The sequence below is a fragment of the Chanodichthys erythropterus genome, chromosome 18, assembly GCF_024489055.1.
Source record: "Chanodichthys erythropterus isolate Z2021 chromosome 18, ASM2448905v1, whole genome shotgun sequence".
Taxonomy (NCBI): Eukaryota; Metazoa; Chordata; class Actinopteri; order Cypriniformes; family Xenocyprididae; genus Chanodichthys; species Chanodichthys erythropterus.
The window spans coordinates 27,582,926-27,605,448 of NC_090238.1; the positions used below are offsets into that span (position 1 = coordinate 27,582,926).

Below are 22,523 nucleotides of genomic sequence, written 5' to 3' on the forward strand. Positions count from 1 at the left end.
TCCCATTGCAAATCAGCCCGGAGAGATATTTTTAATAAAAATTAAGAAAATATACAAAAAGTGGAAATAAATTTCCTAATGTGTATTTAGTAGTGGGGCTAAAGTAATGGGTAGGGTTAGTAATGTCACAATAAAGCAGCATCCATTTAAAATATAACAAAAGTAATAGATATACACTGAATTTGTTGTTTTTATTACATAATGTTTAATAATATAATATTACAATACACTGAGATGCAAACAGTATCTGCCAATATTTGTACTACATATAAATCTATTTACACTTAGTAAAAGAAAATACTGCTATTTTCACATAGTGTGAATAGCATCCATCGCTAATTACGCAGTGCAAATAGCCGCCGTCCTATTTTATTTTTGTGGCAAGCAACTTTTATTGAACCTTTAACATTACTTTAAAAGATCAGTGATAATATTGTACATTAAAGTATTTTAGTGGGTTTGGTGCTTGATAATTTTGCCAGTGAGTGTAACCAGAGACATGCCTGAACATGCCTCAACCATATTATATAAAGCCTGGCATATAAGATAAAAATCAGAAAGTTTATTGTACCTTTCGACTATGACAACAAAAAAAAGTTGATTATCATATTTGATACTTCAGGCTTTTTAAACTCGCACTCTAGGAGGAAAAAAAATAAAAAATATTCAGAGGCTCAAACTGAGCAAAGGTATGCAAACACAGCCTAAATTATGTGTACTGTGTGTTTAGAATCACTTTTACTTGCTAAACAAAAGTCTAAACTATCAGTCAGATGACAAGAAGGCATGCAGTAGAATGTGTACAACAGGTCTTTAAGCAAAGTTTTAATAATGATGATCATTTAAAGGCCTTGAGATGATGATACAGTAGCCTTTATAGGGTTAAAACTTTAAAAGACCCCAAACACTCAACACAAGCCCCCATTGTTGGCGAGAGACAGGAAAAAAAAAAGTTTATTTTACAAAATATACGTAACAAAATACACAATTTCTATGCGACTAATCACACTCTCCAAACAATGGAGAATTAAAAGGGTTGGATAAACAGAGGGAGAGACCAGCGCGTAGTAGTGAACGTGGGGGGCCTAATCCTTCATTGGACACGCCAACACACGCTCGCACATCACCAACACTGAGTCACTCTTCATTAATATCAAGAGAAGCGAATATACACACAAATAATGTACACAGAGCTCACACACAAACTGATTCATTAACAGCTTGCTCCCAATCCTAGAATGCCAAGCAAGTGTCCAGATGGCTGGTAAAGCCGCCTCTCTCCGAGGAGGCATCGTTAGCAGTCAACAGAATCACATCCAACAGGAGCGCTCGCCATACGGAGCGTGGCCACTCAGCCAAACTGAGGAGGGAGTCCGGCTTTGCTCAGAGAACGACCCAGAACGGCGGATTGAGTGCTCAATGAGCCTGCTTAAGGCTGTCAAAATGATCCCAGAACAGCAAGTTGTGGGTAGAGATTTGTCAACAACAGCAGTGCTTAAACATAAGTGGACTGGCATGACACCGGCATGATTCATTTGAAGCAAATGCAATGTCAAAGCCAATATATTCCAATTGGCTAAGCAGAAAAGTGAAACTCCAAAATATAGTTCGAGAAATTCATTTTTCTGGACCGCTGAAATTGTTTGTTATGCTAGCGTGCAGACGAACCAGTCAGTAAGTGCCTATGAAAACAATCCTGAAAACAGATCTTTTCCCTTCAAAACTACCACAAAACTATCCTTGGCAACTTCATCCCAGACCAGGTGTGGAAAATGAATGCATTTGAATGAAAATTGGGCGAAGGGAAGTGAAAATTAGTCACAGGACCAAACTGTTTCCATTACCAAGTGCTAGAAACATCTCAGTTCATCTGAGCTACTCGAGTCAAAATGTTCCTTGTTTGCAGATGAAGTATGAGGTTGGGAATACAGAGACACAGAGAGTCCACTCTTAAAGGCTAAGATGAATGGATGGGCTGATTCCATTTTAGTGAGGCGGTCTTCACTTGTTGTATTTAGTATCCGTACTTATCGTTCAGATGTGTCCGACCATCGCCAGTCTGACCTGTTCAAAACAGACACACAGGATAAAATCATGTCTTTGTTTCACCCGCTTAAAATGTTTGGTTAAAGACATGAAATAGCATTTGCAATGCTTCCATGATGTGATTTAAAAGTCAAAAACATTAATTTCAAACAATTTTTTTTTATTTTTATTTTTTTTCATGAACAGTGAAAAATACTTCTAAATTATTTATTATTCTTACACTCTAAAAAATGCTGGGTTAAAAACAACCCAAGTTGGGTTGGAAATGGACAAACCCAGCAATTGGGTTGTTTTAACCCAGAGGTAGGGTTTAAATGTTTGCCCAACCTGCTGGGTAGTTTTATTTAACTCAACTATTGTTTAAAAATTACTGTATTGCTTAATTAAAATTAACCCAAAGTATGTTGGAAATGAACATTTATTAATGTTCAATGAATAATTATTAAACAATAAACATTTATTAAATTGCTTATTAATAAATGTATATGAATAAACTATTAAATTTATATTAATAAAATATTAAAGCTTATAAACATTCACCTTTTGTCTATTATTGTTGTCTCTAATTGCATCTGGTTTTTAATTTCCCAACTATTTTGGGTTCATTTTAAGCTAGCCATATAGCAATTTTTAAATAATAGTTGGTTTAAATAAAACTACCCAGCAAGTTGGGCAAACATTTAACCCAACCACTGGGTTAAAACCACCCAATTGCTGGGTTTGTCCATTTTCAACCCAACTTGGGTTGTTTTTAACCCAGCATTTTTAGAGTGTAGTTAAATGTTAATTTCAACATTTACTAATACATTATTAAAATCACAATGTGTTTGTTAATATTATTTAATCAATGGACCTGAACTAACAAACTAAAAATGAACAGTTGTATTTTTATCAAAGATTAATAAATACTGTAACAAATGTATTGCTCTTTGTTAACTAACTCAGTACCAAACAAACCTTATTGTATAGTGTTACCCTTTATTTTTTCCATTACTGACATTTATTGAGATTGTAAATGGGAGAAAGACCAGTTTTATGTGAAGATTTTTTCATACAATAAAATTCTAATATTCTTCAGTCTGTCAACAGGAAAGGATACATACAAAGGATTATGGGAAATGGTCAACAATTTAAAAATATCTAAAGTCTAATGTGAAAGTCTCTAAAATACACTACTATTCAAAAGCTTTTAAAAAGAAGTCTAGCAAAGGCTGGATTTAATTGATCAAAAACAGTAAAAAAAGTCATATTGTGAAATATTATTAAAACAGGTTTTATTTTTTATACGTTTTAAAATTGAATGCATTCCTGTGATGCAAAGCTGAATTTTCAGCATCATTACTCCAGTCTTCAATGTCACATGATCCTTCAGGAATCATTCTAATATGCTGATTTTCTGTTCAAAAAACATTTATTATTATTATCAATATTGAAAAGAGTTGTGTACAATTTTTTTGCAGGATTCTTTGATGAACAAAGAGTTCAGAAGAACAGCATTTATCTGAAATATCTGAAATAAAAAAAGCTTTTGTAGCATTATAAATGTAAATTAAATGTATCCTTGCTGAATAAAAGTATTAATGTCTTTTATTAATTTCTTTCAAAAAAAAAAAAAAAAAAAAAAATCTTACTGACCCCAAACTTGAAAAAAAAAAAAAAAAGGAAAAATGTTTATAAGGTTGAAAATTCAGCTTTGGTAACAAGAATAAATTTCATTTTAAAATAGAAAACAATTATTTTAAATTGTAAAAATGTGTTTTTGCTGTGTTTTGGATCAAATAAGTGCAACCTTGTGAGCAGAAGAGACTTCTTTTAAAAACATTTAAAAAAATCTTACCAACCTAAAACTTTTAAATGGTAGTATATAACATTTTAGGCCAACGTTACATCCTTAAATCCTTATCTTTCGATGTCATAGATAACCATATGGTTAATATAGTGTAGTGATGAGGACCATTTGCTTTTGTTTTAGGTTAGCTTAACATGATTTATAATGCATAATATGAATACAACTTAAAACTTAAGCACCAAAGCAAGAAAAAAAAGGCTTCTGGCAGAAACTGGAAATCATTATTTTAAGAAATAAAGAGAACCTTATCTTGTAATAACCTTGTGACTTTAAAGTAAATTCCTTGGCCTGGTATTAATGTTTTCCCATAATGCAACTTCTCTAATCCTCTGAAATGTCAGAACTGTGTTTGAAATGTCCTAAGATCAAAAAAGCTAATAATCACTGAAAATAATGTTTAGTAGTGTTCAGCGAGGGCCTGTAAATTGAGATTAAAGGGTGAAGTGCCAAGAACGCTTGATTTCTGATGCATTTTTCTGACTGCACAAAGAAATAAGAAGCTATGTAGGGTTTCATATGACAGTACGGGTAGAACTTTATAATAATATCACAGCCTACACGGATGAAGAAGGGTAGCTTTTTACCTGATGGAGGAACCCAAACGCAGTAGTCAGGGTCGTCCTCTGGGTACTGCTTGGACATGGTCACAGGAGGCTAGAAATATGGGTAGAAATATATCAATATCAGGGCAGAAGAAAACCAACTACTAGAACCTCACTAGCTATGTTTGAAAACAAAGTAGCAAATTTATTAGTAGTGAAATTGGCGCGAAATATCTGTAATAAAAAATGCAATTGGGGAAGAAACTGTGGCTCTTTTTTCTATCATAAATGACTTGCATCTCAGAACATGCAGACTAAACAAAATCATTCTGATATGCAGATTTGCTGCTCAAGAAACATTTCTTGTCAAAACAGTTTATTTCTGTTAAAACCAATGAAATAAATCACACTTTGTTTATTATTTTGGGGCCAATATAAATACAATTCATAATTGGTTTATTAAGCACTTTAGTTAAATAATATTTGGTTACATATCTTATTATGTCTTCAGTAGAGTCATTTACATAAATAGTAATTACTAAAACACTTACCCTGCTTGGGCCCATAACTTTCTTCTTTGTACTTGTCTTTGGATTCTGGACATTTGAGACACCATTGTCTACTCCTTCTGTTGGGATATAAATCATAATTAAAGTGGATCAGACAATTATCAGCCATTATTCACTTAAAAATGATGTTAGATCAATGAACCAATGGAAGAAACTTCACCTTTATGTCACAAAATATATGATTTTCTACCTTTTGGAGGAGAGTCACTTTTGTTCTTTTGAAGATGGAATGACTTGGATTTTTCTTTTTCACGAGATTTAGCTATCTTAGCAGGCTGGTCCTCATGGTCTTCTTTCTCTAGACACACAAATAGAAATGTTTTTGTAAATACCTACTAGATATGAACCTATGGATTACAGGTTAATTTAGATTTTATCTAATGTAGTAGATTCTAGTTGGATTCTGTGAACAAATCTCAAAGGTGGACAACAAATAACACACTAGTTAAGCAGCACAACAGCGCCTACTTGTGGTCGGAAATAGAATTACACTATGCTCTATGCTGCAAATCTAGAGTTAATCATTTTGAAATTCCTAACACATTCCTAAATACCTGCTATTAAGGCAATGGGTAGATATTTTGGTAAAGGTCTAACCATTAGGGTGGCATGTCAGGGTTTCAGCTCTGTCTGCACTGGCATGTTCTGAGCTGACTGAATCGGCAGACTGAATATCCTCCATATCACCGTCTGTGACACCATCCTTAGTCGTCTTGTTTTTTTCTTCCGCCTCCTCCTCCTCTTCTTCTTCTTCTTCTTCCTCTTCCTCACCACCAGGGGGCAATTCCTTCATATTGAAGAGTTCAGCAGGCAGATTGGCACGCTTTGGGGGCAACGTCTGCTCATTTAGGTGAGAGAGAAAGAGTTATATTTAATTAACTCAGTACTCATTTGAATGTAATTATCTATTTTTTCTATATCAATTTAAAAAGGCTCACTCCAATAGTTCCAGTCTTCAGTTTGAATCTATTCCCTCCTTTCATGGCACCAAACATAGGCAGAGATAACTTCTTAGGTTTCTCATTGTCTGTGGACTGACTAGAGCTGTAATATATATAAAAAAAAAATCACAATTAGGACCCTATGAAATCAGTTTTATTGGTTTTTGTTATGCTATTAAACATTTTCTGGATTCCGTTTTAGTGGTTAAATTAATTAAAAAGTTAATAAATAAAAGGATGTCTAAATTAAATAAAATTTTTACAATAATATTGCCCTTTGAAATGTTTTTTTTCTTCTAAAGAAACTCTGTTATCATTTTTTTTTTTTTCTGGATTCTTTCCTTTTATGATTTAATACAAATTTATTAACAAAAACAACGGTAATCACACAAATGAACAGCCTTAAATATAATTAAACTTTTAAAATGTAATAAAATTACACATTTTTGGCAAACAAAGTGCTGAACAACAGAGGTTTAGAGGTTCAGATTATTTCTTAAAAAAGTGTTTTGATAAACTGTATTATTATTGTTATTATTACTTTGAGAAATACATTCTGCTGTACAATACCAATATATTTCTTTCATAATTTTCATCAAGTTAAGCCAAACATTTATTTTGTTGGGTTGTAGTGAAGACCTTTGAGTTTCTGTGTGTATTTGACAATAGTTTTATCAAATGAAAATCTCGTTTGTGCGTGTCTCGTCATGTCCATAAATAGAGAAAAGTTGCTCCAGCAAGAGTCTGGTGTGGGATTGGCATAGGTTAGTTGTCAACGAGCGAGAAAGGTTGACATGGAGCAGCTAAATCTCCAACCTCCGGGGAATCACCTGTTCTAAACAAATGCTGAACAGAGAAAAGTGTGCTGGCAAAAAGAGAACGTTTTGTTTTTAAACCTTTAGTAAATCAAGTATCCAAAATGAAATGCATGTTATATTCAAATGCCCAGTCGGATCTGGAGGGAACACTGAGCTCACCCGCCGGGCTGTAATGAGGGCAGCTGGGTAGGTTTAGCCAGATCCGCTAGCTTGCGAAGTCTCTGACCTTCCTTCTTCAACTCAGCTACATGTAAATGTAGCTTCTTTCTCTCCACCCCATCCAGAGCCACCTCGCTCCGTACTGCGCTCATGAAAGCATCCAGTGGATCCTCTGTGGAAGAACTGGAGCCTCCTGAAGGAGCACAACAAACAGAAAGTGTAGCCTTTTACATGATGAAATTTGGAGAAAAATACAAATAAGGACACAGACTTTCACCACACCTTTCCCAGAGGAATTGAGCCTTTTCTCAGTGTCAGCCAGCTCTTTTTCAACCTTGGCCAGTTTGGTTAGCTAAGAAAGAAAATGTATTACATCAGTACCAGGTACAGCACACACAGAGCATGGGTGATCACAAAAGAAATATGATGCAGGTTCTTTACCAGTGATTCATATGTATCAGGACGCTCCTGAATCTTTCCGGCCTTCTTCATGCGCTCCTTACGTTTCTTCTCCACCGCACCTGTCCGGTCAAGGAACGTGTCATCATCACTGTCATAAAAATCTTCATCTTCCCAGTTCTTCTTCTTGCGTTTGCGGGACACTGTAAAGAGACAAAAATGGAATGCGTGTGAGTGGGTTAACATGAGGTAAAAAAAATAAAAAAATAAAATCTGCATTATTACAGGTTCTCAATGACAAATATCTATTTCAGTCATAAAACTCTAGAGGGCGCAGACTGAGAGGTACTTTACTTGCAATCTGCAAGCATAATGTTGTCATAATACTGGAATTTCAAATGTGTAATTCTTGGTTCCATCCAGACCGTGGGACACAATTGTGCCATTTTACCATTTCTATAGCTTAAAGTGAACATCACGTCAAAACAATGGAGTGGTTCACACCACAAGTGCTCAAGGTCGTTTATGGTGATGATCTTTCGGCGCTAGATCCTCTGATATTTTTATCTAAAGCCAAACGCGCTTCATTCTAGCCCTTTCTGCTCTGTGCGTGTTACTTCTCTCTCCTGCTAAGGACGTAAAGTGCCACATTAAGAGCTGCAGATGATGTGGTTATTTTCACAACAGTAGCAGAAACACAGTAAACCGCAAAATAGATACTTGCACTGAAACACTTCAGAAAACAAGAATGCAGAAAATACAATTATTTTTATCTGTTATACAGATGACCCCGACCATTTAACTAAACCAGGTCTGTGACCATTTAACACATGGCACCTTTAGACGTTTTGATTTTTTCCCATACATTTAGCATTATTAATCAGCATATTAAGAGCATTTCATAATAAACAATGTTATAATTTGAAAAATTATTTAGAGATGGCAAGGGAACACAAAAAACGTTTTGATTATTAGATTATGAATGTTGTTTGTTTTTAGTAGTTTATTATGGCCCATACTTTTATAGTATACTACAAAATATAAAAATAGTCCATACGCAATAAAATATATATACATATTTACAAAATGTTTACCTCCAAGGCGCGTTCACGAGATCACCACAATGCATGCATGTGGTTTTGATGCGAAAGTAGACGATGTTGTGTGAACGCGTGTTGGAGATTAATATCTTGTAAATATTTGTAAATTATGTTTGTGTTTCGAAGATGAACGAAAGTCTTATGGGTTTGGAACGATATGAAGGTGAGTAATAAATGACAGAATTTTCATTTTTGGGTGAACTAACCCTTTAAGTCTGCTTTCGGTGTGACTGCTTGTTGTCTGCCTACCTGCCTCCTGTCTCAGAAGACCACGGGCCTCCAGCATGCGGCACGCCTCTAAGCAGCACTGGACAGCTGCTTCTTTCTTTTTCCCAGAGTGGGTCACCTCAGCCACCAGCTGCCTGCCCAGAGCATCATCCACTGGCAACCTAAAAGACACAGAAATCAAACAAGATATTTTCAACTTCCATATAAATGTTACCAAAATCACCTGTATTGTTTATTATTAAGTGGAGATTGTATAGCCACTGAACACTGAGCTGGTGTTAAATTGCTATAAAACCAAAAAAGGTGCAAATGTGATTTGGCTGTAGATAGAGATGTAGTGATTACTTAATTCTGCAGAGCCAAGTGCCATGGCCTTTTTCTTCATATTCAAACTCTAGTTCTTCTCCTGAAACAAAAATAAATTCATGTAAATGACTTCACAGAAATTTCATGATTCTATATCTAAGGGTACGTTTACACAACAACGATGTACTATAATTCGGGAAGTTTTCCTTTGCGTTTTTGAAAAGTTTTGCATTCAGACAACAATGTTGTGAAAACAATCCCCTTTCACATGGATCCGCAAAAAGGACTAAAAAGGCTGTATTATGCTGCCAGGCCAGTAGATGGCGACATCACTTTGTAAAAAATCACTACGCGGGTACGCGCCTATAGACTGTAGTAATACGCATTCACATAACATCACTGTTTTCACAAATATGCGTTTTTATTGTTTACATGGAGGCAATATCAGTATAGTTTTCAAAAACTTGCACCATGAAACTCCCAAAACGTGGTTGTCGTGTAAATGAACAGACAAAATGCATAAAAAGTTTTCTGTTTTTAATTGTCTTGAGTTAATATTTTACCTTCTCTATCATAGAAGCCCTGTAAAGCCTTTTTAGGATCTTTTAAGTATGCTGCTTCCTGATCCTCCTGGAATTCTGTGGCAAATGGATTCTCCTCATTCTCATCCTCTTCTGGCGCTGCCTCTTCAGCTAAACAAATAACAAAGACAATGTGTAAATTCACTAAAAACAGGCAGGTAGTTATAATTGAGGATCATCTGTTGTCTTTTTTACCAATTCCCCAAGAACAGCCAATATCTTCTGAGGAGCTTTTCCTTGTAGCACTGGATTCACTCTCCTCTTTCTCTTCCTCCTCATCTGAGCCATCACCCATCATCCTCTTCTCCAGGGCTTCTCTCTGTTTTCTAGCACGCTCTCTGAGCTCTGTCACCGTCAGCTCAGATTCTGCTTCTTCGTCAAACTCTGGACCCTGGGAAAAGACGTAATCCAGAATAATCAATGTTCTCGCTCAAGAAATAATACTGATGAGCATGAGATAAATCTGTTTACGAGATTTAACATCTAATCAAAAAAAAAAAAAAAAAAAAGGCAAAAATGTTAGTTACATGTCATTTACTTAATAAAAATATAAAAATAACCTAAATAATATAATAATTATTGGGTCAACCAATCATTAGTTACATTCAAATAAAAAAATTCATTTCATCAACTGCTGGACTTTTAGTAACAGTAGAGTTCTTCAGAACAAACACAGGATCGTTCCGTGTCAAAAAAATCTTGATTTTGATCATTTCTTTTCTGGTGGGGGGGGGGGGGGGGGTAAAAATGACTTTAGAAAAATGGCGGCATCGTTTTACTTTTTTACACAGAGTTTGGTAGGTCTATTGGTAAAATCTGTTGAATTTAGCAATCTTTTTTGTATTATATGCCAACAGTGACTGTTCAAAAATGGGAAAAAGCACATCTTGTGTTTTTTGCCTTAAGTTTACAGTTTTACTCCAAAAAATATCTTAATATCCTTTTAAACTTCTCTTTTGGTTTCTTCATTTTAAGGCCCTAAATGGTTCAATCCCAAAAATATGGGGATTTCAGTGTGGCTCCATAAGTACATTGTTAAATTGTACACATTTTCAGTGGTCAACAACTAATTATGACTCACTTTGAATACAGCTGTTAGTTGTTGTTTTTTTTAAAGAGGAATATGTGAAGAGCAAATAATGTTGAAACTAGAAATTTATCTTGTTTTGTTTTTTTCTACCAAACATCAAGTCATTTTCCAAGGTTTGTGTGCCTATAACTCTGAATATGATATCTTAAAATCCTTTTAAGAAGATTTAAAGAATAATATCTGAAGAACAAATAATACTTAAGAAATGCATCTTATTTCCCTCTATCAAAACAACTTCATAGTGCATACCTCTCTGAGTTTCTGAAATTTGGTTGGTTAGACACGGAATGACAGTGATTTCTATCAGGTAGTCAAAGTGTGGTATATGTGCTATTTTTAATAAACACATACCTGCAAAATAAAGAGTCTCGTGCTTCCCCCAAACTTTATAACATGTCCCACTCGGAGCCTTATGTATGTTTTAGGGGGTATTTTGTTCTTATTCACAAAAGTCCCATGAGTGCTGCCTAAATCATAAGCATAGAAGCCCCTCTCCTCTCCCACGACTCCGTCCTGCCCAGCTCTGCCCCGGTACTGCACCACGGCGTGATAGCGGGAGATGGACGGGTGCTCCAGAGACACATCACACACCGGCAGCCGACCCACCACGAAGTAACTACTCTGGGTCAGAGGGACCGTATCTAGTATCGCTCCATTTTTCAGCAGCTCAAATGAGTAGCTGATGTCAGGAACACACCCCCACGGGGGCTCAGTGTACGGGAGCGGGGGAAATTTGCCCGCCGGGGGTAGTTTGGCAGGGATCTTGGGTCTGATGTCTTTTGGTTTGGGCTGGACCTTCGGTGCCTCTGATCTCTCGGATGATGGATGATCCGATGGGTCTGTCTGAGTGTCTGTGGGCTTTGCAGATGGTTGTTGCTGTTTAGTATCAAGATCTGCGTCGTTATTCTCTGACCTGCTGCTGCTTAATTCTTCTGTGGATTTCTTGGTTGACTTTGATCCTCCTGGTTTCTTCACCGTGAGAGACGGAGCCACGAAAATAACCGGTTTCTTAAAAGGATCATCTGTGTTTTCATTAGTGCTGGTGACGTCCTGTTTATCATCACAGGTAGGGTCCGAGCTCTTCTCTGTTTCCATTTCAGTGAGATTATTTTCTATTTGCCCACTGCATTTAGACTCCATCGTGTGTTCAGCAGTCGACATGGTGTGTTTGGTGTAACACTTTAATTATTCCGTTCCTGTAGTCTTGAATTTGTGATATTGATTGATCTAATTTTTTTTCATAACTAGAAATGTATCAGAACACTTTATTGTGGATGTATAATAATTATTTGACATATATTTATAGCCAATTAATCATCTTAAATCATTATCCGTTATCTTCACTGTCTAGGAACTATTTACATTTTCCACGGAAATATTTGAGTGTTGTACCTGACAACCGCTCATCGTTTATATGTCGTTTTTGTTGAAAGTAACTGATAATAAATGATACATATTACATTATTTTGCCATCCTTCATCGTTATGATTATCTGCTCATAAAAGGTAAAGCAAGCAGTTTGTTTTCTGATGATTAGGCTTTATAATTGTTACATTAAACATGGAGTCTGCAGGGCGTCTAATGTTGTGTAGTGTCAATTTAAAATTTAAGTTAATAAATAAACGAAAGCAAGAAAGTTTGTAAAAAGAAAATGAACTTTTGATATGCATATTATAGTATATTATTCGGTTTCTACCTAGAAATTACTGTAATCTTCAGTACTGAAAGGGAATCTTATCAAGAACATGTCCAGGTCTTTCATACCAAAATCAAAAGAAAAAACGATAAAAGAAATGAATCATATTTTAGGACTATTATAGCTGTTGTTGTTTTACTTTTGAATTTGTGATTGTCTAACGTTAGATTGTCATTGTTGTAATACACTTTTTTTTTAAAAACTTTGTTTAAACACTTTGTTTTTTTACAATTTGCTTTGAATAAAGGCAGCACAACAAATACTACATTTTTTATATCAATACCTTAATTAAATAATTTTATGTGTGCACATTATGGTATATTTAATTAGATAAATTGAAAATTTTGAAAACAGATGTTTTTATTGTTGTTGCTGTTTTTTTATGTTGAAGGTAATCATCCATAACCTCTACATGTGCATCAGGTGATAGGAAATGTTTGTGATACTTCTTTATAGTAATGATAGTAATGTCAACTTGAACAGTTTTTTCTATGGTTTTCAGATTGTCCTGAAGAATTGTACCACTGTCAAACGAAGCACTGACAGCACTGTGTGAAGATGATGCGTTATTGGGGTGAGCTCCCAGTGGCTTCGGCTCCCTCGGGCCGCAGTTCTTTTGACCTTCTGCAGCGCGAGTTCCGTCAGGTGGAGATGCAGGACCCTCCCCTGCACCAACCTTCTGCACAGCGTCCACGTCCCACCACCATGCTGGACATCCCCTCAGAGCCCTGCAGCCTCACAATCCACACAGTGCAGCTGAGCCAGCATGCGCGTCGTCTCCGGAGTCTCATTGCTGCTGCCCAGCAGGGCCAACAGCCTCTGCCCACATTATTAGATCCCCAGGGTGTCTTCAAACCTGAGGATGTGGATGCTTTACCTCCCCGCCCTGTCACACCCACTGTACCTGATGATCTGCTTCCACTGGATAGTAAAGCTCCTCGACAGCCATTCCAGCTACGCCATAGTGACCCAGAGAGCGACTTCTACAAGTACGTAGTATCATCATGTACAGTGCACAGCATAAATGAGTACACCCCCTCTATAACTTCTGAAAGTCAGCAATTACTCAATTACTTAGAAGACATGTCAGAGATCTTTACAGATATAATGTTCCAGCAAGTCTGCTTAATCAATTACCAAAGAAGCATGTCAAAATTATTCTGGAAAATAAGATTTTCTTATCAAGGTGTCAAAATGTTGAGTCGCAAAAATGAGTATACCCTCCTAAATGTTACTAAATAAAATTAAATAACATTTTTCTGGTGTAAGTTTAAGGCAATGTTTGATCAAAAGGTAAGTATGTTGAAACAAAACATTTAAAGATAAGTAATTTTTTGACAATTTAAATGTGTTATATAGCCCATTGAATCATTCTCAGACTTAATGCTGACAACAATGGAACCACTTGGGAGGGACCTGTCAGGAGATGTATTTCTTAGCACAAAAGAGGACAGTGATACAAGAGGATTACCAAATCATTTTAAGTATGAAAATATAGCAAAAGTAACACAGAAATTCAAAAACAATGGACTTGTGACAAGGCCCCTGAAATAATCAGGCCTTCATTTTAAGCTTTCATTTAGTGATGAGGGATTTTTTTTTTGCTAGATAAAGAGCAGGACAAATACCAAGTGAGTGTCTCAGAGCCAGCAAAAGCTATGAAAAGAGTGACTGTTTATCTCACAGAGTAAGAGGCAGAAATGGCATGCATGTTTGTTGTTCTCACTGGAACTACCTACTGTAGCCAAAGCACAACAAAGTCAGTTAGCCATTTCCAAAGCCCATATTTTCAAAATATAGATTCTGGGAATCAATACTCAGGTCTCATGAGACCAAATCAATCATTTTGGATCTAAAAGCATCCAAAATGTTATGGTGTTGCTGGAGAATGAGTAAAGTGAGAAGTGCCTGGTTCCCACAGTAAAGTTCAGTGGAGTGAAGCTCTTATATAGGGATGTATGAGTGCGGAAGGTGTGAGGGAGTTGTGCTTTATCAATGCTGTCATGAATTCCCACACCACTGTGTAATTTAATACACAAACTTAAAAAAACGGAAGATGTTACCCTTTCCTCATTCCCTGCATTGTTGGGCATTTTTTCAACATGACAATGAGGATATGCATTCTCACTGGCGAAAAAGGCGAAAAACCTTCTGTGGACATGTACTACACTCAATCTTAATATTTTTGAGCATCTGTGGGCATTTAAGGTTAAACAGGACAGATGTTACAATTTGTCATGAACTTGTATACTCCATGCCAAGAAAAGTCAGAGCAGTATATTCAAAATTATGGAGGTCATACTAAGTACTAGAATATTATATATTTGTTTAATTAAATCTTGGGTGTACTCATTTCTGCAATCCTTAATTTAAACAAAATTGGCTAATTTACTTATTTTATGGCTATTAATGACATACAGTTGTGCTAAAAATGATTCATACCCTTAGTAAATATGACCAAAGAAGGCTGTGTAAATAAATCTGCATCGTTTCTCTCAAAATGAGATTTCCCCCCCCCCATTTAAAATTATTATTCTCCAATGAAAGGTTGGATTTTTGTAGATTTTTAAAATAAAAGATCAAAATGATTAACGATGCAGATTTATTTTCACAGCCTTTTTTGGTCATATTTACTAAGGGTATGAATAATTTCTAGCACAACTGTATATGTTTAATACATTTTTAATTCTTTCCATGAATTGTATTAGTGATCATAAAGAAATTACATTTTTTGTATTTGTTCAGAGGGGGTGTACTCATTTATGCTGTGGACTGTATTATATTGGTCATTGTTTGCCTAAAAATATTTTAAAGATCCATTAAAATGCAATTCATAGCCTACATAAAATGACTTCTAGGATGAACACGTTTTTAATTTCTGCATTAAAATGAATTTTGAAAGATATTTGATGGGTGCATAAAGTTAAAATGTCAGGGTGATCTTTCTATTATAATGAAGAAAAAAAAGCCTCATTGAAAGAATGAAATTCATTAAAAGAGAACTTTATTAAGCAGATATTTATTTTTTCGTAGAAAACAAAATATGTAGCAAAACTCAAAGCAGGAAATGATTTCATACATTTCATACCTACTATTATAAATAAAAGGACAAATGCAATATAAGATACAAATTGAATAAATGGTGTATTAATATTTTCAGCTACAGTAAGAGTATTTGCTGTAACAGTAGCATTCAAGACATTGAATAAAAAAATGCAAAAATAAAACACTACATAGACTTCACTGTTTGAATTAAACATACCATGATTCTTAAAGCTACGAAAGTTATTCAGTCAAGAGCAGTGAGTCATTTTCTCTCTGTGTTGTGTTGTTTATTTAACATCAGAGAGATAGACAGCAGCAGGTTTATTAGGTTTCTGCCAACTTTTTTTTAAAAATAGCATAATAGTATCAAATGCATACAATACCAACATGAATACAAATTATGAAATATTATCAAATGCATATGAAATATACTGTATACGAATGACTGCACGCCAAAGACCCCTCTGTCAAACTCCTACAAACTCCTGCAAATTGCACTCCCGTCATTTGCAGTCTGGTGCAGTGATAACCTGGAGCTGAACATGCTCCAAACAGTGGAGATGATAGTGGACTTAAGAAGAAACCCTCCAGCACTCCCCAACTTACCATCATGAAACAGCACTGTGGCTGCAGTGGATTCATTTAGATTCCTGGACTCTACCATCTCTCAGAACTGAAATGGACAGTCACATAGGCTCCCACCAGCTGAGGAAGTTTAACTTGCCACAGGCGCTGCTGATGCAGTTCTATTCAGCTGTCATTGAGTCTGTCCTCTGTACTTCAGTAACTGTCTGGTTTGGCTCAGCTACAAAATCAGACATCAGAAGACTACAGAGGACCCTTCGGACTGCTGAGAGGATTATTGGTGCTCCCCTGCTCAACCTCCAAAGAACCGTATACATCCAGAGTGAGAAAAAGGGCTCAGAAAATCACTCTGGGTCACATCCAAGCCACCTTCTTTTTGAACTTTTGCCATCTGGCCGGCGCTACAGAGCACCGAGCACCAGAACAGCCAGGCACCAAAATGAATTCCTTGTGTGTGCAAACATACTTAGCAATAAAGCTCTTTCTGATTCTGATTACGAATATGAAACTATTACCTAGATATCATTAGTTATTAAAAAACAAAACAAAACACATTGGTTAGCAACAAATTTAAACCGGCACATTTGAAATATTTCCTCCTTTGAGATTGTGTAGAAAAAGTCCACACTTTATTGTCCTGTGATTCTAAAAATCGTTTTTTTCTTCTCTATCTTTCACCTGTTTTCCCAATTTCTCCATATTTCCCTCCTTTTAGAGGTAAAGGTGAACCAGTCACTGAGTTGAGCTGGCTGTCCTGCCGTCAGCTTCTGTACCAGTCGGTCGCCACAGTGCTCGCTCATGCTGGATTTGAGTCAGCAAATGAGAGCGTGTTGGAGACTTTGACCGATATGGTTCACGAACACTACCTGCGGCTCACCAAGTTACTGCGTGTGGCTGTTGATAGAGAGGCCTGTAAGGGCACAACACCCTTCCCTGATGTGGTGGAACAGGTATTTCATGAGGTGGGCATTGGCAGCGTCCTAGCGCTTCAACGCTTCTGGCAGGTCCGCATCAAAGATTACCACAGCTACATGCTGCAGGTGAGATATCTCCAATGTTCTGTCAGCTTCGGCTACATGACTGTACATATAGCTTTTATTGACATTGCTCTGACTCTGACTGACTAGTGTCGTCTTTGACTGTAGGTCAGTAAGGAGCTCTCGGAAGAGTACGAGAGACTCGTGAATCCAGAAAAGGCTCTGGAGGATTCCAAACCCTTGAAGGTTAAAGAGGAGCCAGTGAGTGATATTGTGTTTCCTTTGAACGAGGAGATGGAAGCGGATCTGGCCTCAGGTGACCAGGCCCTGCCCATCGGTGTGCTGGGAACATCCAGTGAAAGACTGGCTGGAGGACTGGAGGAAGGACATTCCCCTCACACATCAGGTACCTCACTCCCTTCTGAAGGATCCTTATTAGTGCACAAGAAAGACAAGTTTAAATGTTCAAAAGAAAATCATGCTATTTATTCATACTTTACTTTAGAGTCCCTTAAATGTGAAGTATGTAGTTTTTGCGACACTAGTGGCATCTAGCGGAATTACAAACATAAAGCATATTTTCATCCCCCTTCAAAACAAAATACAGCTCATATGGGTGCTTGTGAAAGCATATTTCAACAGGTAAAAATAGGCTAGTTTCAGTAAAAGGTCCAGCATATTAGCTATACTTGAACTGGGTTGCTGCGAGTAGAAGAACACTCTGTCTAGAGCAAATGTGAGCATCTTGCTTAAAATAAACCCCAACGTATCTGCACCGGGTGCATTTTTTAACATGACGCAACACAGCTGTTTGAGGCTGTCTTCACTGGAAACGTATGATGGTGTTGTATTGACACATCCTTTGTTGCACGTTGCATCGCAATGCACCATTCGCTTTGACATCTTCATAAACAGTTTATTCTTTGAGGTCTAAATAAAACAATTTTTTTAAAGGATTAATTCACTTCAGAATTAAAATGTACTCACCCCAATGTCATCCAAGATGTTCATGTCTTTCTTTCTTTAGTCAAAAAGAAATTAAGGTTTTTGAGGAAAACATTCCAGGATGACAGTTTGAAAGTCCAAATTGCAGTTTTAATGCAGCTTCAAAGGGGTCTACATGATCCCAGCTGAGGAATAAGGATCTTATCTAGCGAAACGATTGGTCATTTTCTAAAAAAAAAGTTTTTAACCACATATGCTTGTGTTGCACTAGCTCTGCATGTGCCACGCATTACGTAGTCACATTGGAAAGGTCACACGTGATGTAGGCAGAAGTACCAACCCAGTGTTTACAAACGTGGAGGAGGACTGTTCAAAAGTTGTTTTATGTTGAATGACACATATATATATGTATTTGTGATTTATTGTTCATAATGGTCCTTTCGTGTGCGTATCCTGGATTTTTAAATCTTTTGAAACACTGGGTTGGTACTTCCCGCCTACTTCACACATGATCTTTCCAATGTAATGTGTGGCACATCACAGAGCTAGAGTAAGGCGAGCATTTGTGGTTAAAAAGTATACAAATTTTTTGATTTTTTTTTTTAGAAAATGACTGATCGTTTCGCTAGATAAGACTCTTATTCCTCAGCTGGGATCGTGTAGAGCCCTTTGAAGCTGCATTGAAACTGCAATTTGGACCTTCAACTGGCTGAACCCTGTTGAAGTCCACTATATGGAGAAAAATCCTGGAACGTTTTCCTTAAAAAATCTTAATTTCTTTTTGACTGAAGAAAGAAAGACATGAACATCTTGGATGACACAGGTAGTGATTAAATGATCAAATTTGAAATCTGAAGTGAACTAAATGCTTTTGTATTCGACTAGTCAGTGGGTTATCTGAATGTTTAGTTGATTGGTTGTGGTTTTTAATGTATGTGTTGTTGTTGTTGCTGTTGTTGCTGTGTTATTTTGTTATTTTTACTTTATGTTGATGTAGTGACTATATTTTTTAGCGCAAGACAAATTTCCCTCAGGGACAATAAAGTATACCTTAACCTTAACCTTAACCTTAACCTTAAGGAAGCTGTGTGTAACTAGGCTGCATTATGTTCACCACACCCTGGTCAGCTGTATCTTTGGGATATACAGTATGGACTAAATCAGGATTTTTATTTTTCCTTCTTTCTGATGTTAAGCATTCCAAAAAAATATTATCTTTGTGCAGGGAACACCTTTCCTAAAATATAAAGGCAGGTATATGTTTTCATAAATCTATCAAGTGCCATTTATTCAGTGAGTGAGGGGGAAAAAAACAAATAAATTATATATATATAAATGTGTGTTTGTGTGTGTATGTATATGTATGTATATATATATATATATATATATATATATATATATATATATATATATATATATATATATATACACACACACTTATATACTTTTATATGTATATATTTTTATTGTATATATTTATATTGTCCTTAAGTCAAAAACATAAGAATAGAAACATTTTAAATTTTTTTATTTTTTTTTTTGTATATTGTTAATCACAACAAAAAAAAAATTCTACCAAATTTTCTGCTGACCCCCAAGCACGCCATTGTGGCCCCGTGGAGGTTTGAAAACCCATGGTGTAAATTACTATAACATTTTCAAAGCCCACATATAATCACAAAATTAATAGGTTTAATTGATAGACTAGAATTATTGCATTCAAAACATCTAATTGAAGTCTAGCTGTTTGTTATCCTTTTTTTTTCTACAGCAGCTATTTTATAAAGCAGTCATCCGTTTGTTCTGACAGACAATCAGGAGTGAGCAGCACAGCATAAAGAATCAGCAACAGACTTTAGAGAAGTGTTGTCCTTTAATCTGCAAATAACACCTCACAAATCAACATGTGAATTCTGCATAATAACAGGAGCATTGCTCACTGCAGGCAATCTAACGTCCGACTGCGATTGTCTTTGAAATTTATTGTTGAAGGCACCGAATTTGTTACACAAGCGGCTGTAGTGGTGGTACTTTAAAGAGGATGAGTTAAGGCAAAACTGTCCACACAACTACTTCAGAATTCTACTTATTATGGATCAGGTGTTTCCGCCTTCAGCACATCTACAGAGAATTATTTTAGGGCTGTCAAGCGTTAAGCAATTTATCTCAAATATAGAATTTAATAAAATTTGCATACGAAAATATATTTTCCTTTCCAAATGCAGTTTCTGAATAATAAATAATAATGTTTTTGCCACTAGCTTGCAGCAGTCCACTGTCATAATCAAATGTAGTACCTATTCGGACAGTATGCGATTTCGAACGTAACCCGAGGCTTTGTAAAAGAGCATAATAATGGAAACAGCAAGGATTTGCATTATTCGGAAAGTCTGTTAATAATCCAGATTAATCTTCAACAGGAGCAGCAGGCAACAGCTCTCCCTTGTGGCACCTAGCCCAGGTGAAGATGGAACCTCAGGACAGTGAGGAGGGCCAGGTATCAGGTCATGGGGTTCTGGGCAGCGACGTCTTTGAAGAGGGTCCCATGTCCACTATGAGTGAAGCTGGCATCCCACCATCTCCTGGCGGTTCAGAAGGAAGTTACATGTCCCATTCACCAGACTCTCTCATGGGCACGTCACCTTTCACCCAGCGGCCAAAGAAACGGATGAGAAAAGTATAGTGATTTTATCGTCTAAATAAAGAGACTGAAAGCACTTCCACAATCATTGTAATGCATAGTACCACCTTCTTTTGGGACTACATGTTTTACCTTTGAATGGAAGTTTTTAGTGAAATTAAACGAAAGAAACAAATACCATGCGTGTTTGAATGATCTCCCAGCAAATGGCAGACGGTCACTGTTTTACCCAATTATTGAGCAGGACAATTACTTGTTTGCCATGGTAAATTTAGCATCTGTTTATTGTAACGAAACAATGGAGGGAGCGCAACATGGGGAGTAATTATAGCCTGATGTCTGCTTCAAAACACACAGGGACATCAATCAAGGAGTAATGGCAAATTAATTACAGCATGCATAAATCTGCATGTTAAATAAGCAGACCATTTCATTACCTGCACATTCCCAGGCGACACAGCAGAGGTATTGTCTTAGCCACCTGCGGCAAAACTGTTTTGTTAAAATCAGTCTGGTTGAGTGTAAATTTAGCTTCTCACCCTCACCAGGTAACAATGCATTCTGAGACTCAGTCAAGAGAAACCAACACTTGATAGCAATCACACAGCTTCCATAATGAATTGTTGTGGGCTTCCAGTGGCTACTTCAAGGACGTTTTATTTCAGTTCTCTCACAAAAACATATCCTGGTCATACAGTATTTCACCCCAAAATCAAAAGAAAGCCACATAGTTCTATTTGTAGATGCATTGTGACCTTATTTTCATGACAAATACGCATGTTTTACCCCTCAAATTGTGGTAACTCTAATGCGCCTTTTGAGTTTACTTGTACTTCTCATTGATTCTCATTGTAATACTGTATTTGAGCAAGAAACATTTATTTACAGTACTTGCAGTATCATTTTTCACACAATGATTATATAAGACACCCCTAATCTGGAGTTTAAAATCACATTTTTAAGTAGTGTTTTAGGAACTAAACTACAGCACACTGAAAACACACTTACGTTGTGGTAATTATGATAATTGCAATTGGCAAGGATTTTCTGAACAAAATGTTACAATTTATCATCCTAAAATGTATTTTGTTGGACAGTGCAGGCTTCTAAACAAACAAGAAGCTATCTTAAAATCTATTATTTCCACAGATGTAGTTTTGTAAAGAATAAAACGCCATTTGTGAACCTGTTTGTGTGAAGAATTTGTAATGTTTCTGTCTACACTTTATTTTCCTGATCTTTGTAATCTCCAGACCAACTAAAAAAATAACTGTTTCCCGTCCTTGTGCTCATTACGTTCGTCTCCAAAGACCTTTCTTTATTCTAACTTCATCTCCAGTTTAATTGGATGTTGTTTCCGGGATCTGTTTTGATCACGGAAACAGCAGGGGGCAGTGCTGCACCACACCGTCATATTCACATCCACACACTGCAGTTAAAACCTCGTTCCAGGTGTTCGATATTCCACTGGGCTGTGTCTGCTTTTATTGAGCATACTGCTTCATGAACAAGCTGTATTTGAGCCGGAGAGAGTTATCCGTTTTACCCATCTCCTGTGGCAGTTGTGATTTCCTGTAAGTATTTTCACTAAATGGAAACATGTTCAGAACTCCAGCAGATAATTATACCCACGAGGCTTGAAGATGCTTACAAACATATATGCTTGTGAGTGAAGTGTAGAGTAAATGTGGCTTAAAAGGGAGCAAAGGTAATTTCAATGTTGTGGAAGGTGTAATATGTCCTGCAGCCAGAAAATTTCAACCCACCAGTCAGGAATATTCCATCTTTGTAGTTCAGATACATTTGCACCATTCACGTATGTTCAGGGTTGCAAATGATTCAGGTTTCAAATGTTTCAAGTTCTCTTACATTTTCTTAACCATTAGACTATTATAGTGTTACTTTTTTTTTTAGGTTGAGGAAAGTTATTCAGAAAGCTAATCTAAATTGGACGGCATAAAATCGCTTTATATGATTAGCTGTTTCCCATGTCTAAAAACATAATT

At 36.4% G+C, this 22,523-nt stretch overlaps 2 protein-coding genes across 3 annotated transcripts; one reads left to right on the forward strand and one right to left on the reverse strand.

Annotated features, from left to right (window-relative positions):
• Positions 1 to 146: 146 nt before the first annotated feature.
• Positions 147 to 11,787, reverse strand: slc4a1ap (solute carrier family 4 member 1 adaptor protein). The gene is made up of 14 exons (XM_067366730.1): positions 10,980 to 11,787; positions 9,734 to 9,929; positions 9,521 to 9,649; positions 8,997 to 9,057; positions 8,673 to 8,812; positions 7,366 to 7,526; positions 7,207 to 7,276; positions 6,925 to 7,117; positions 5,945 to 6,050; positions 5,604 to 5,844; positions 5,197 to 5,304; positions 4,989 to 5,065; positions 4,480 to 4,549; positions 147 to 2,064 (listed from the first exon to the last, which is right to left on the reverse strand). Exons 1-14 carry the CDS (start codon positions 11,766 to 11,768, stop codon positions 2,015 to 2,017), a joined length of 2,391 nt encoding a protein of 796 aa, XP_067222831.1. The 5' UTR covers positions 11,769 to 11,787; the 3' UTR covers positions 147 to 2,014.
• On the forward strand, positions 11,558 to 21,648 carry supt7l (SPT7 like, STAGA complex subunit gamma). Of its 2 annotated transcripts, none has more exons than XM_067366732.1 (5): positions 11,558 to 11,694; positions 12,827 to 13,313; positions 16,670 to 16,994; positions 17,100 to 17,337; positions 20,297 to 21,648. In XM_067366732.1, the coding sequence occupies exons 2-5, from the start codon at positions 12,883 to 12,885 to the stop codon at positions 20,557 to 20,559; spliced, it is 1,257 nt and encodes a 418-aa protein (XP_067222833.1). In that variant the 5' UTR covers positions 11,558 to 11,694; positions 12,827 to 12,882; the 3' UTR covers positions 20,560 to 21,648. The 2 variants fall into 2 exon arrangements, with proteins under 2 accessions (XP_067222833.1, XP_067222832.1); XM_067366731.1 differs by lacking the exon at positions 11,558 to 11,694 and adding an exon at positions 12,002 to 12,133.
• Positions 21,649 to 22,523: the final 875 nt, after the last annotated feature.